Below are 16,597 nucleotides of genomic sequence, written 5' to 3'. Positions count from 1 at the left end.
AAAGCATTGGTCTGAGGAGGACAAGTGTTTATTCTTTATACTTCTAAGAAAGTATGAATGGCAATGAAGATAGTAAGTATTAAAGCATATAGCCTAATGATTTCAGGCACAATTGGAAATTTAGCTCAAGTACAATGAATTAAAGACCTAGATATAAGACATAAAAGCATAAACTATTAGAAGAAAACTCAGAACTAGATCTGGGCAGTGATGTCTTGCATGACACCAGATGTGGTAGGAACAAGGCAGGTGGGCATGTGGAATTGTGCAATTGCACTGGGCTGCACAGCTTCTGCATAGTAGAAGAAATGAGCATTGGTGTGAGGTGACAAGCTAGAAAAGCTTAGAAAGCATACATCTGAATAGAAGGTAATACCGAAACATATAGCCAAAATGTACAACTCAGTAGCCAAAAACCAAGCAATACTAAGAGAAAGACATTTAGTTTTATTTTTTATTGGATATTTTCTTTATTCACATTCCAAATGTTATACCCTTTTCCTGTCCTCTCCCCCTCCCCCAGAAGGAACACCCTATCCCATCCTCCCTCCCTCTGCTTCTATGAGGGTGTTCCTCTATCAACCCACGCACTACCACCTCCCAGCTCTCAGTTCCCCTACACTGGGACATATTTAGAGCCTTCATAGGATCAAGGACCTCCCTTCCATTGATGCATAACAAGGCCATCCTCTTCTACATATGGAGGTGGAGCCATGTGTACTCCATTGTTGATGGCTTAGTCCCTGAGAGCCCTTGAGTGACTGGTTGGTTGATATTTCTGTTTTTCTTGTGGCGTTGCAATCCCCTTCAACCCCTTTGGTACTTTCTCTAACTCCTCTATTGGGGATCCCTCACTTTGTCCAATGGTTGTCTGCCAGCATCTGCCTCTGTAAGGCTCTGGCAGGGCCTCTCAGGAGACAGCCATATAAGGCTGCTAACAACATGCACATCTTGGCATCCATTATAATGTCTGTGTTTATGTTCGGTAACTTTATATAGGGTTGATTGTCACGAGGGACAGTCTCTGGATGGCCTTTTCTTCAGTCTCTGCTCTACACTTTATCTCCATATTTGCTCTTGTGAGTGTTTTGTTCTTCTTCTAAGACAGACTGAAGCACCTACACTTTGGTCTTCCTTCTTTGAGCTTCATGTGATTTGTGAATTGTATCTTGGTTAATTGAAGCTTTTGGGCTAATATCCAATTGTCAGTGAGTGTATACCATGTGTATTCTTGTGTGGTTGGGTTACCTCACACAGGGTGATATTTTCTGGTTTTATCTATTTGCCTAAGAATTTTATGAATTTGTGGTCAGTTGGCAGCATATATACTATAATTGGAATGATATAGAGAAGATTAGCATGGCCCCTGTTTAAGGATGACAGGCAATTCGTGAAGCACTACATATTTTTGCTTGTGCTCTAAGATTAAGAATGGACAAAATGGGACCTCATGAAATTGCATAGGTTCTGTAAGGCAAAAGACACTGTCAATAAGACAAAAAGACCACTAACAGATTGGGAAAGGATTTTTACCAAACCTATATCTGATAGGGGACTAATACCCAATATATACAAAGAACTCAATTAGCTGGACTCCAGAAATACAAACAACACCATTAAAGAATGGAATACAGAGCTAAACAAAGTATTCACAGCTGAGGAATACCACATAGCCGAGAAGCACCTTAAAATATGTTCAACATCCTTAATCATTAAAAATTCAGGTGACAGCAGATACTGGCAAGAATGTAGAGAAAGAGGAACACTCCTCCATTTTTGGTGGGTTGCAAGCTGGTACAACCACTCTGTAAATCAGTTTGGTGGCTCCTCAGAATATTGGACATAGTACTACTCAAAGATAAAGCAATACAATGCCTGGGCATATACCTAGAAGATGTTCCAACTGGTAATAAGGACACATGCTCCACTATGTTCATAGCAGCCTTATGTATAATAGCCAGAAGCAAGAAAGAACCCAGGTGTCCCTCAACAGAGGAATGGATACAGAAAATGTACATTTCCACAACTGAGTACCACTCAGCTATTAAAAACAATTAATTTATGAAATTCTTAGGTAAATGGATGGATCTGGAGGATATCATACTGAGTGAGGTAACCCAATCATAAAAGTACTCACCTGATAAAGCACTCATTATTAAATGGATATTAGCCCAGAAACTTAGAATACCCAAGAAACAATTTGCAAAATACATGAAAATCAAGAAGAAGAAGACCAAAATGTGGATACTTCATTGCTCCTTAGAATAGGGAACAAAATACCCATGCATGAAAGGAGTTAAAGATACAAATTTTGGAGCTGAGATGGAAGGATGGACCATCCAGAGACTGTCCCACCCTGGGATTGATCCCATAATCATCCACCAAATGCAGACACTATTGCATATGCCAGCAAGATGTTGCTGACAGGACTTTGATATAGCTGTCTTTTGTGAGGCTATGCCAGTTCCTGGCAAATACAGAAGTGGATGCTCACAGTCATCTATTGGATGGAACAAGGGGCATCCATTGGAGGACCTAGAGAAATTACAATTAACGGAAGGGGTTTGAAACCCTATAGGAGGAACAACCATATGAACTAACCAGTACCCCCAGAGCCTGTGCCTCTAGCAGCATATGTAGCAGAAGATGGTCTAGTCGGCCATCATAGAAAAGAGAGGCCCCTTGGTCTTGCAAACTTTATATGCCTGAGTACAGGGGAAAGCCGGGGCCAAGAAGCAGGAGTTGGTGGGTTGGGGGCCAGGGCCGGGCAGGGTATAGGGAACTTTCATGATAGTATGTGAAATGTGAAAGAAGAAAATATCTAATAAAAATTGTTTAAAAAAGAATTTCATAAATTCATCATTGTTAATAGCTGAGTAGTCATCCATTGTGTAATTGTACCAAATTTTTGTATCCATTCCTCTGTTAAAGGACATCTGGGTTCTTTCCAGCTCATGGCTATTATAAATAAGGCTGCTATGGTTATAGTGGAGCATGTGTCCTTATTACATGTTAGAGCATCTTCTGAGTATATGCCCAGAAATGGTATAGCTGGATCTTCAGGCTGTACCATGTCCAATTTTCTGAGGAACCACCAAACTGATTTCCAGAGAGTTTTTATCAGCTTGTAATCCCACCAGTAATGGAAGAGTATTCCTCTTTCTCTACATCCTTGACAGCATCTGCTGCCACCTGAATATTTTATTTTAGCCATTCTGACTGGTGTGTGGTGAATTCTGTGCTTTTTTGGTTTGCATTTCCCTGATGACTAAGGATGTTGAACATTTCTTTAGGTGCTTCTTGGCCATTTGAATTTCCTCAGTTGAAAATTCTTTGTTCAGCTCTATACCCCATTTTCAAAGTAGGGATCTTGGATCAGGGACTCCACTGAAAGTAGTCTGCACAGGTGAGAGTGTGCACTACAGAAGCTAACAGCTTCTGGGACAGGTGGGAGCCATAGAGCTTCTGAGGCAGCCCCCTTTTTGGGCTCCAGACATCTGGCCACATTCCCAGCCAGAGGACAGGTGTCCGCCCGGTCCTGGAGGGCTTTGCCTCAGCATTGGCGGGAGCCATCTTGGTTCCGGGACTCCACTGAAAGTAGTCTGCACAGGTGAGAGTGTGCACTACAGAAGCTAACAGCTTCTGGGATAGGCCGAAGTAACACAGCTTCTGGGAAAGGTCCTGTTTTGGGCCTTCATCTTCAGCCAGGAGGGAGATCCAAACGCCAGATATCTGTGCACCTTCCTTGTAAGAGGAGAGCTTGCCTGCAGAGAGTGCTCTGAACACTGAAACTCAGAGGAGAGAGCTAGTCTGCTGATAGAGGGAAACAGAATCATCAGAGGAACAATCTCTAAACAGAGACAACTAAAACAACTAACTCCAGAGATTACCAGATGGCGAAAGGTAAACGTAAGAATCTTACTAACAGAAACCAAGACCACTCACCATCATCAGAACCCAGCACTCCCACTTCGCCCAGTCCAGGGCACCCCAACACCGCCGAAAAACTAGACCTGGATTTAAAAGCATATCTCATGATGATGTTAGAGGACATCAAGAAGGACTTTAATAACTCACTTAAAGAAATACAGGAGAACACTGCTAAACAGGTAGAAGACATTAAAGAGGAAGCACAAAAATCCCTTAAAGAATTGCAGGAAAACACAACCAAACAGGTGATGGGATTGAATAAAACCATCCAAGACCTAAAAAGGGGAGTAGACACAATAAAGAAAACCCAAAGTGAGGCAACGCTGGAGATAGAAACCCTAGGAAAGAAATCTGGAACCATAGATTCCAGCATCAGCAACAGAATACAAGAGATGGGAGAGAGAATCTCAGGTGCAGAAGATTCCATAGAGAACATTGGCACAACAATCAAAGAAAATGGAAAATGCAAAAGGATCCTAACTCAAAACATCCAGGAAATCCAGGACACAATGAGAAGACTAAACCTACGGATAATAGGAGTAGATGAGAATGAAGATTTTCAACTTAAAGGGCCATCAAATATATTCAATAAAATTATAGAAGAAAACTTCCCAAACCTACAGAAAGAGATGCCCATGAACATACAGGAAGCCTACAGAACTCCAAATAGACTGGACCAGAAAAAATTCATCTGGACACATAATAATCAGAACAACAAATGCACTAAATAAAGATAGAATATTAAAAGCAGAAAGGGAATAAGGTCAAGTAACATACAAAGGCAAGCCCATCAGAATTACACCAGATTTTTCACCAAAGACTATGAAAGCCAGAAGATCCTGGATAGATGTTATACAGACACTAAGAGAACACAAATGCCAGCCCAGGCTACTATACCCAGCCAAATTCTCAATTACCATAGATGGAGAAACCAAAGTATTCCACGACAAAACCAAATTCACACATTATCTTTCCATGAGTCCAGCCCTTCAAAGGATAACAACAGAAAACAACCAATACAAGGACAGAAACAACGTCCTAGAAAAAGCAAGAAGGTACCCTCGACAAACCTAAAAGAAGACAGCCACAAGAACATAATGCTAACTTTAACAACAAAAATAATAGGAAGCAACAATGACTTTTCCTTAATATCTCTTCATATCAATGGACTCAACTCCCTAATAAAAAGACATAGACTAACAGAGTAGCTACACAAACAGGACCCGACATTTTGCTGCTTACAGGGAACTCATCTCAGAGAAAAAGTTAGATACTACCTCAGAATGAAAGGCTGGAAAACAATTTCCCAAGCAAATGGTCTGAAGAAACAAGCTGGAGTAGCCATTCTAATATCTAATAAAATCGACTTCCAACCCAAAGTCATTAAAAAAGACAAGGAGGGGCACTTCATACTCATCAAAGGTAAAATCCTCCAAGAGGACTATCAATTCTAAATATAAAGGGCAGCCACATTCATTAAAGAAACTTAAGTAAAGCTCAAAGCACACATTGCACCTCACACAATAATAGTGGGAGACTTCAACACACCACTTTCATCAATGGACAGATTGTGGAAACAGAAACTAAACAGGGACACAGTGAAACTAACAGAAGTTATGAAACAAATGGACTTAACAGATATCTACGGAACATTTTATCCTAAAACAAAAGGATATACCTTCTTCTCAGCACCTCATGGTACCTTCTCCAAAATTGACCACATAATTGGTCACAAAATAAGGCTCAGCAGATACAAAAATATTGAAATTGTACCAGGCATCCTATCAGATCACCATGGATTAAGGGTGATCTTCAATAACAAAATAAATAATAAAAAGCCTACATTCACGTGAAAAATGAACAACACTCTTCTCAATGATACCTTGGTCAAGGAAGGAATAAAGAAAGAAATTAAGGACTTTTTGGAGTTTAATGAAAATGAAGCCACAGCATACCCAAACTTATGGGACACAATGAAAGTATTTCTAAGAGGGAAACTCATAGCTCTGAGTGCCTCCAAAAAGAAACTAGAGAGAGCACAAAGTAGGAGCTTGACAACACACCTAAAAGCTCTAGAATATTAGGAAGCAAATCCACCCAAGAGGAGTAGACGGCAGGAAATAATCAAACTCAGGGGCAAAATCAACCAAGTGGAAACAAGATCTATTCAAAGAATCAACCAAACAAGGACCTGGTTCTTTGAGAAAATCAACAAGATAGATAAACCCTTAGCCAGACTCACTAGAGGGCACAGGGAAAGCATCCTAATTAACAAAATCAGAAATGAAAAGGGAGACATAACTACAGATCCTTAAGAAATCAAAAACACCATCAGATTCTTCTACAAAAGGCTATACTCAACAAAACTGGAGAACCTGGAAGAAATGGACAAATTTCTAGACAGATACCAGGTATCAAAATTAAATCAAGATCAGGTTAATGATCTAAACAGTCATATATCCCATAAAGACATAGAAGCATTCATTAATAGTCTCCCAACCAAATAAATCCCAGGACCAGATGGGTTTAGTGCAGAGTTCTATCAGACCTTCAAAGAAGATATAATCCCAGTTCTTCACAAAGTATTCCACAAAATAGAAACAAAAGGTACTCTACTCAACTCATTCTATGAAGCCACAATTACTCTGATACCTAAACCAAAAAAAGGCCCAGCAAAGATAGAGGACTTCAGACCAATTTCCCTTATGAATATCGATGCAAAACTCCTCAATAAAGTTCTCACTAACCGAATCCAAGAACACATCAAAACAATCATAAATCCTGACCAAGTAGGTTTTATCCCAGGGATGTAGGGATTGTTCAATATACAGAAATCCATCAACATAATCCAGTATATAAACAAACTCAAAGACAAACCCACATGATCATCTCGTTAGATGCGGAAAAAGCGTTCGACAAGATCCAATACCCATTCATGATTAAAGTCTTGGAAAGATCAGGAATTCAAGGCCCATACCTAAACATGATAAAAGCAATCTACAGCAAACCAGTATCCAACATCAAAGTAAATGGTGAGAAGCTTGAAACAATCCCACTAAAATAAGGGACTAGACAAGGCTGTCCCCTCTATCCCTACCTTTTCAACATTGTACTTCTAGTCCTAGCCACAGCAATTCAACAACAAATGGAGATTAAGGGGATACAAATTGGAAAGGAAGAAGTCAAATTATCACTTTTTGCAGATGATATGATAGTATATATAAGTGGCCCTAAACATTCCACCAGAGAACTCCTAAGCCTGATAAACAGCTTCAGTGAAGTAGTGGTATAAAAAATTAACTCAAACAAGTCAATGGCCTTTCTGTACACAAAGGATAAACAGGCTGAGAAAGAAAGTAGGGAAACAGCACCCTTCTCAATAGTCACAAATAATATAAAATACCTTGGTGTGACTCTAAGGAAATGAAAGATCTGTGTGATAAGAACTCCATGTCTCTGAAGAAAGAAATTAAAGATGATCTCATAAGATGAAAAGATCTCCCATGCTCATGGATTGGCAGGATCAATATAGTAAAAATGGCTATCTTGCCAAATGCAATCTACAGATTCAATACATTCCCCATCAAAATTCGAACTCAATTCTTCAACAAATTAGAAAGGGCAATTGGCAGATTCATCTGGAATAACAAAAAACCTAGGATAGCACAAACTCTTCTCAAGGATAAATTAACCTCTGGTGGAATCACCATGCCTGACCAAAAGCTGTACTACAGAGCAATTGTGATAAAAACTGCATGGTACTGGTATAGCTACAGACAAGTAGACCAATGGAATAGAATTGAAGACTGAGAGATGAACCCACACACCTATGGTCACTTGATCTTTGACAAGGGAGCTAAAACTATCAAGTGGAATAAAGACAGTATTTTCAACAAATGGTGCTGGCACAACTGGAGGTTATCATGTGGAAGAATGTGAATTGATCCATTCCTATATCCTTGTACTAAGGTCAAATCTAAGTGCATTAATGAACTTCACATAAAACCAGAGACACTGAAACTTATAGAGGAGAACGTAAGGAAAATCCTCGAAGATATGGGTACAGGGGAAAAATTCCTGAATAGAAGAGCAATGGCTTGTGCTGTAAGATCAAGAATCGATTAACGGGACCTCATAAAGTTGCAAAGCTTCTGCAAGGCAAAAGAATCCTTCAATAAGACAAAAGATCATCAACAGATTGGGAAAGGATCTTTACCTATCCCAAATCAGATAGGGTACTAATATCCAATATATATAAAGAACTCAAAAAGGTGGACTCCAGAAAATCAAATAACCCCATTAAAAATGGAGCTCAGAACTGAACAAAGAATTATCACCTGAGGAATACCGAATGGCAGAGAAGCACCTGAAAAAATGTTCTACATCCTTAATCATCAGGGAAATGCAAATCAAAACAACCCTGAGATTCCACCTCACTCCAGTCAGAATGGCTAAGATCAAAAATTCAGGTGACAGCAGATGTTGGCGAGGATGTGGAGAAAGAGGAACACTCCTCCATCGTTGGTGGGATTGCAAGCTCGTACACTCTGGAAATCAGTTTGGTTGTTCCTCAGAAATATTGGACATAGTACTACTGGAGGATCCCGCAATAGCTCTCCTGGGCATATAGCCAGAAGATGTTCCAACTAGTAAGAAAGAAACACGCTCCACTATGTTCATAGCAGCCTTATTTATAGTAGCCAGAAGCTGGAAAGATCCCAGATGTCGCTCAACAAAGGAATGGATACAGAAAATGTGGTACATTTACACAATGGAGTACTACTCAGCTATTAAAAAGAATGAATTTATGAAATTCCTAGGCAAATGGATGGACCTGGAGGGCATAATCCTGAGTGAGGTAGCCCAATCACAAAGGAACTCACACAAAGTGTACTCACTGAAAAGTGGATATTAGCCCAGAAACTTAGAATACCCAAGATATAAGATACAATTTGTTAAACGCATGAAACTTAAGAAGAACGAAGACCAAAGTGTGCTCACTTTGCCCCTTCTTAGAATTGGGAACTAAACACCCACTGAAGGAGTTACAGAGACAAAGTTTGGAGCTGTGATGAAAGGATGGACCATCTTAAGACTGCCATATCCAGGGATCCATCCCATAAGCAGCTTCCAAACGCTGACACCATTGCACACACTAGCAAGATTTTGCTGAAAGGACCCAGATATAGCTGTCTCTTGTGAGACTATGCTGGGGCCTAGCAAACACAGAAGTGGATGCTCACAGTTAGCTATTGGATGGGTCACAGGGTCCCCAATGGAAGAGCTAGAGAGAGTACACAAGGAGCTAAAGGGATCTGCAATCCTATAGGTGGAAAAACCATATGAACTAACTGGTACCCCCCCGCCCCCAAGAGCTCGTGTCTCTAGCTGCATATGAATCAGAAAATGGCCTAGTCGGCCATCAGTGGAAATAGAGGCCCATTGGTTTTGCAAACATTATATGCCTCAGTTCAGGGGAACGACAGGGCCAAGAAGTGGGAGTGGATGAGTGGGTGAGTGGGTGGGGGAGTGTGGGGGAGACTTTTGGGATAGCATTAGAAATGTAAATGAACTTTTAAAAAAAGAAAATAATGAAGGGACATAGTGGGTGTCCCTGAGAAAAGGGTTGAGTATAATAGAGAGTATTTGTTGGAAAAAAAAAAAGTTGGGTTATTTGATGTTCTGGAGTCTAACTACTTGAGGTCTCTCTCTCTCTCTCTCTCTCTCTCTATACATACATACATACATACATATATATGATATTAGTCCCCTTTCTGATGTAGGATTGGTACAGAACTTTTGCCAATCTGTTTGCTGTCATTTTGTCCTATTGACAAATTGTCCTTTGCCTCACTGAAGCTTTGCAATTTTATGAGGTCACTTTTGTCTATTTTTCATCTTAGAGCATAAACCATTTGTGCTCTGTTCAGGAATTTTCCCCCAGGCCCATCTGTTTGAGGCTCTTCCCCACTTTCTTCTCTATAAATTTCAGTGTATCTGGTTTCTTGTGGAGGTCCTTGATCCACTTGGACTTGATCTTTGAAAAGGGAGATAAGAATGGTTTGATTTGCATTTCTTTACATGCTGACTGCAGGTTGAACCAAACTTTTTAAGAATTATATTACTAACCAATCTGTGTTTTGGCAATACTTGTGTGATTTTCCCATTAATCAGTAATTACTGTCCTTCACAGATAGTTGAGGTCCAGACAGAAGAATCTTATAAAGGTATCTCATCATGTGGGCTCCTTCACAGTAGCCTTGCCTTAAGTGAGTCCTTTGCAGCTAGGCCTCAATGATATCTGTAAAAAGTTACTTTCATTACTTACAGAACCTTGTGGTATGCCGTAAGAGCAGAGCAAGAGGTACAGCACTCTTCTGTCCAGACCATGGGAAACAATAGCAGCTGAAAGATCTTGGACAGACTTCTACTATGTAATAGTAACTTGTGATGTCTTAATTTTTTTGTGGCTAATTTTTATTGACTACTCCAATCACCTGTGGTTCAAGGACAGTTAAAATATGTGGAAAAGCTGGGGGCAAAGACATGCTTCTCAGAACGACTTCTTATTTTTCTTGTGTAGCTCTAGATCACACCCATTTGCCCATATCTGCTCACTCTGAGGAGATTGTACTGCATAGCTCTGTGTCTGAAACTTAATCATTGGTATGAGAAAGTATGAAAGAGTACACGGGAAATGTATGGCCTAAAATCAGGGTTTATGCTTTGTAGAGATGACTAGGATACATACTAAATAAACATGTATAGAAGGATTTAAAAATTAGGTCTCAGTGAGCCTCTCCAGGGCCTAATTTACAACTGTTAGGACGAGTTAAGCCATTCAGCAGAGTAAGGACATTGCTGAGATTGTACATTAGTTCTGCTGTGAGACTCTGCAGGTTCTAATGGAGTCTCCCATGTGATTGAAGTGTATTTATCAAGTCATCCTCTGAAGGGACAGCATGCAAGGTTTCTTGGAGACTGAGTACAGTTAACAGTTCTCTAGAGCCATATGGGCAAAACACTCATGACATTGTTCCTTGAATCTTAATGTCTTCTGAATGTAGTACTGGGTGGCAGATGGCAGAGAGATTGGAACTAGCTAGTCTTACCAAGTGATACATTCTCAGAAGTATTGTTCCAACACCAGTATTGGCCACGTATAAAGACAATGTTAGACCCAGAATGATCAGAATGGACAATCCATGGTGGAGATGCGCTGACTTTCCAGTATACACCCTAAGAATAAAGACAGTATTTGGAGATGACCTCAAATCCTCTGACACTGATATCAAAATGTAGATTTGTCCCAGCATCCCTTGAGCATAAAATTGGTCATGTCTTGACCAGTGGCAAAATCTCATACTTGTCAACATGCTGTATTTGTCTCCAAGATTCAAAGTGTTAATATTTAATTTATTTCCTTCTTAGATAATGCTGTGGCCAGAATGCTTAAGTCCTACTAAAATTAATATATGGCAATCATACTCCCAAAGTTTATGACATTCACAAGTGGAGTCTTCTGTCAGGGAATTGTGGTAAAAGGGAAGAAGCCCCAGGGATAGCTTACTTCTCTTATAAAAGAGATTCAGAAAACTACCGTGTCACTTTTTCTATGTGCTGACATCTGAAATTTTCATTTATAAACCAGAAGAATGGGACATCACCACAGAGTGAATTTTTCCACACTTTCACCTGACTCAGATTTCGTAGACTCCAGAACTGCAGGAAATTGGTACCATCTGCTATGCATAATACAATTATTATATGACTTGTTATGTGCTGTCCTGCTATATAAGACCAAATGAACTAAGGCAGATGTTCACAATGGAACACAAAGACCCTACTTTGAGGAACTCTGAATCTTTTCAGGGGAACTACAGGGAAAGAACTGAGGGCCCTAATAGTGGTATATTGGAAAATGTTATGGGTACCTCTTTTGGGAAAAATATTTTGGTTTCTAATGTTTGCAAACTTCCTTCATCAAAACCCACTCTACTTCACACAGGTTGATGATGATCCCTGCCCCCTGAGCCAGGATGGATGGGTGTCCTCTGCACACCTGTTCTCAGCTCTTGGCTTCTTCCTGACACCAGTACCGAGTAGGTAACCATGCTGGAGAGGTTTTCAGCAACAAACTCTCTAAATCCTAGAGGACCACTCATCTCTGGGCCCAGAGACTGACCACTGTCTAAATAGAAAATATGAATTAGAAGTCATATGTGTGTTGCTTGAAAATCATTTCTTCTTGTAATGATATCTTACACAGCAGTAGGATAGGATAGCATGTTCATGTACATTCAAAATGATAAACTGTGTGACTTGTGTCGATTATTTTGGATATCAACCTTTGTTTTGTCAATGCATTGATGAAGTCGGGACTTCATCTTTTCACCTAGTTTCTAAGGAATGACTCTGAAAGCACGTCCTAGATAAGTGGCATAAGGTCCTGTACTATTTGGGGTGCCTTGATGAACAACTTCTTATTCTTTGTATATCCAGTTTTCTACAATGGGGATGCAAGATAAGTGTGCAACCCATGTGTGGTTCAGGTCTCTGTCCATGGGAAGGGATTTAGTGGGGTGGGCTGTATGGCCTTTGTGATTGCTAGAGCATGAGAAGAACTAGCAAGTGTTTGTCATTTTTCTAGAACTTAAGACTACAAATCTTTTCTAGAACTGCCCTTCATTCTTTGTGCCACCGTATAAAAACCATTAGGAAAAGAAAGTAAGAAAAAAGCCAGGGCAACACTTTTATTTTCTGAATTAACCAATTTTGCTAATCAGAATTCCTCCTTATGGTTCTCAAGTATTTGTGTGAAAATACTGAAGCAGGGGTGTTTCCAGAAACTGAATTCAATACTCTAATTAATACACAAGGGATATATGATCATTGCTAACAAAGAGCATCTGATATGAAAATGCTGGGTACATGTGTTCTTTGTCTACCCTATACATCATTGTTCTGAGCTGACCCAAAGCACAGCTTTATTGAGGGGAATTCTCAAAGAACCAGGGTCTTCCACATAGTGGAACACTACTCAACCATAGAAAGATGGGATTTTCAATACGTGCAATGGTTCCTGAGGATACTTTCTGTGTAATATCCATACAAACTAAGAGCACGATATCCTGATCTCACATATCCAAGATATAAAGCAATGCAATGGCAGTCAAGAATAGAATACTTGCTACTAGATTCTGTCAAGGTGAAGTAATGTTGAGGGCAGGTTGGTCACTGGGTACAAAATGACATTTAGTTAGGAGCAATGAGTTTGGTGGAATATTACACAACAACATTGTTGTAAATATTAATGGATTATGTATTTCAAAACACCTAGCACAGTGGAATTTAGGTGTTTCACCATAACAAAATTAGAAACACCTGAGGTGACAGATATGATACTTTCCCAACTTAATCATCTCACAATGTGCACATACACTCATAAAATCTTACCAATAAGCATCTAGAATTTTCACTACTGATATAGGTCAGGTTAAAAACATTGAAACCTTGCATTTTACAAGAAAAATTCTCTCCACATTGTAAAGGGGGAGGGAAGAATACATGAGCTTATTGCATCCAAGTTCAAGAATTTGCAACTGTGAGAGCTGTTGGAATAAAATCTGGAGACAAAGACAAGAGAGACTTTTAGCTATGTAGAATAGAGGTATTGGAGAACAATAGTAGAGAGGTTGACCAATGTGACTGTGTCATGTGTTTGCTGATTGACACTTACTGGAGTTATGCGAACTGTTCCTGGAAACAGAGAACCTATATCCTCAGATAATTACATTAGAAGGATGACACACTTTGAGTTAATTATTAAATTTATTTTGTCCAGGTCACGAGTGACTTATTTAAAGACTGAAATGTCTTGTGGGACTATGATAACTGCCTTTTGTTTGAAATCCTATAATTGGAATTCTCTAATATTTGAGGCTAAATGAGTTGTAATGGCTAGAGTTAGATTTTCTCTCCTAGCTCACTCAGTGGAACTAGTTACTGACATGGTTGCTATAATCTACCAAGTAAGATGCTTCTGGCATCTTTTCTTCCTCAAAGTGTGATAGGGTATTCAATTCTCCTAGCATGGTTCTATCACTATTGAGTGTCCACAACTATGCCTTTTGGGAACCCATACCATCTGTGCTACTAGAATTTGCAATCTAGGGGTCACCAGCACTGCTGCCCTTTTATCCGGACATGGTTTACCCTGAAGGAGTGTGTGACAATTTATAGCCTGACTCTTAGAACCCTGTACCATCACTGGAGTCCCTGCTTCAAGAACTGCCTACCAACTTCTTCATTTATCTTGCATATCTCTGCCAAGCTGCATTAAGCCCTTCAAAGCTCTAGGGTAAGTCACTTGAGTGTATCTTGTAGAGCACATTGCATTCATTAGACATGTACACTTTCTGTATGTTTTCTGTATAGAAACAGTATTTTGTCTTATTCTACTGTAGACACTGCAGATTACATGCATATTATAGTGTGGGATGCCCTGCTTTTCATCCTACCCATTCTGTCTCTGACTAACTTTTTCTAATATTGATAAAAGTTGTCTCCACAGAGCCAAATGTAACCCTTGGTTTAGAAGCCAGAGGTATGAGTCATTAAAACTTCAACACTTTTTAATGATACTGTAGCTTCCTAAAAAACATCATTTTAGTACTCTGTACACCTGAAACCCAAGGGGGTTATTTTTTCTTAACATATAGGCAATGTCTTTGATAGTGAGTCAAGACTACCTAAAGGCAGAGTCAAAATTCAGGAGTGGCATATGTGAGGATCATGAGAATTCTGAGCTTTCTATATATCTTATGTCTGAACCTGGAGTCATCCTTAAATTGATAGTATTTAGAGGCAGTATTTTTCAAGATAAAAATTAAAGTATTCATTTATTGTAAAGGTTTTCTTGGAGGTTCTGATAGTTTATATACAGAGTCTTGACTGAGACTTTTAGCAAACAGTGAAAAAAATGTAAACTCACAGGAAGCATATTGCAAACAATTTATTGAGAAGTGTTCATCAGGCCCCAGCATCAGTGGCCTCAGAGCTGATGGTTGTCATATCTTTGTCATCTGCACTCTCAGCGGCGGCGGCGGCAGCAGCGCAAAAAAGGTCCTGCGCAGGTCCCATAAAATAGTTCTCCTCTATTGCAGCGACGTTTTCTACAAAGGCAGATCAGATCTCTCGACACTGGAGACACAAAAATAATCGGGCATTAAGTTTTGAGGTTGGAAGCATGTATGAGATCCTATGGGGATATGTGATAAAGCATGGGTGTGCTGCATTGGAAACAGTGCAGCCTTCAGCATGGACATTTCAACCAATAACACACTTCAGGTGTGTTGGTCATGCTCTTGAGAGCCATTCTGAGGTGTCTTTATTTTCTGTGCTCCTTTTGTCACTGTGTAGACTCTTTTGTATACTCTTAAATTGATTCAAAGTTCCTTTAGAGAAAGAAAAATTTCTACTAATACCCAAGACTAATCCTGTTCTATAGGCATCTAATCAGAGTATTGGAGTAAGGTCAGTGTTGAAATTCCCATGTGTATCTTTTTACAGTAAAAGACTTATAAGAAAGAAATTCAATTAAAATTACTTTCCTCTCATTGCTACTGTTATGACTATAAAAGGAATTAAATAGAGTTGCCTTAGGAACCACATTTCTCTACCAGGATTCTAGGACTCATCTTCATCCCTCCCTCAGGAGACTGCAAGCATCCATCACACTGGGTACCATTACTCACATTTTTCATGAAGAGCAGATCCTTCTTGGCCTCCAAAGGAGACAGACACAGCCTGGTCCTCTTCCCCTGGCTGCTCCTCAGTATTAGTCTCTTCATCTGTGTTTTGGATAGGATCAGTCTGGACCTGGTAGGCCAGCAGGATGAGGGCAGAGAGGAGGACAAGTGTCTTCATGGCTGGGAGTCACCTGGAGGATTGGTGAGCAGGAGCCCAATGTGTGGAGAATGAATAGCCAGCCTATATTTATAGGGCAGAGAAAGGTCCACACTTAGAGAAGGCACTCTTTGATGGGAACTGGGAGAGTCTGTTATCATTAAGATCTCTTTGATGTGCCAATGTCCTGAAGCCTACTATCATGATGTTGCTTTGTGTGTTCAGTAACATCAGCCCTCCCATTAATAATGATGAAGGGGCCTTGCTATCTTCCCCTGTTTCCCATCTGCTGGAGTATTTACGTCCCAGTGGTCAGGGAAGTAAAGAGCTAGGCACTTTGTAATTTATAAAGCTCATGGAACAAAGGATTTTTATGTTTTGAACTTGCAGGATGCTCTCCTCAGAAAGTCTGGAGCAGAGTTTGACTAGGTGGACTGGAGAGTCAGTTCTTTGCATGATTCAGGTATTATCCATAATCCTCCTGTGAGGTAACATTGTGAACTCCCTACTCAGAGCCATTATAGAGAAAGTAAGATGGCCTCATTGTGCCCCTAGAAAAGTGAGTTTAAGAGAGAGAGTTTGTAAGAATGTAGCTAGAGTGAGATGTTCTGTAGAAGCCAAAGTGTCTGAACACATCTCACAAGAGTGTGGTCCAGGAGCATCTCCATACTTGGGAATTTAAATCCATGTGTCGTTCCACATGTCTGAGATTCTACAATGTTTTTACTTTCAGAAAATGAGTACTGATGTATAAGAAATG

At 39.9% G+C, this 16,597-nt stretch overlaps 1 protein-coding gene and 1 non-coding gene across 2 annotated transcripts; one reads left to right on the top strand and one right to left on the bottom strand.

Annotated features, from left to right (window-relative positions):
- Positions 1-1,305: 1,305 nt before the first annotated feature.
- On the top strand, positions 1,306-1,410 carry Gm26240. Its single transcript, XR_003947654.1, has one exon. It is a non-coding gene; the product is annotated as a U6 spliceosomal RNA (small nuclear RNA).
- Positions 1,411-14,928: 13,518 nt separating this feature from the next.
- Positions 14,929-15,901, bottom strand: Defa22 (defensin, alpha, 22). Its single transcript, NM_207658.4, has 2 exons — positions 15,687-15,901; positions 14,929-15,132 (listed from the first exon to the last, which is right to left on the bottom strand). The coding sequence occupies exons 1-2, from the start codon at positions 15,856-15,858 to the stop codon at positions 15,023-15,025; spliced, it is 282 nt and encodes a 93-aa protein (NP_997541.2). The 5' UTR covers positions 15,859-15,901; the 3' UTR covers positions 14,929-15,022.
- Between the last annotated feature and the right edge of the window lie 696 nt (positions 15,902-16,597).

Source organism: Mus musculus, chromosome 8, assembly GCF_000001635.26.
Source record: "Mus musculus strain C57BL/6J chromosome 8, GRCm38.p6 C57BL/6J".
Classification (NCBI taxonomy): domain Eukaryota; kingdom Metazoa; phylum Chordata; class Mammalia; order Rodentia; family Muridae; genus Mus; species Mus musculus.
The sequence above is the reverse complement of the archived record's forward strand: the minus strand, read 5'-3'. Positions and strand labels throughout refer to the sequence as shown.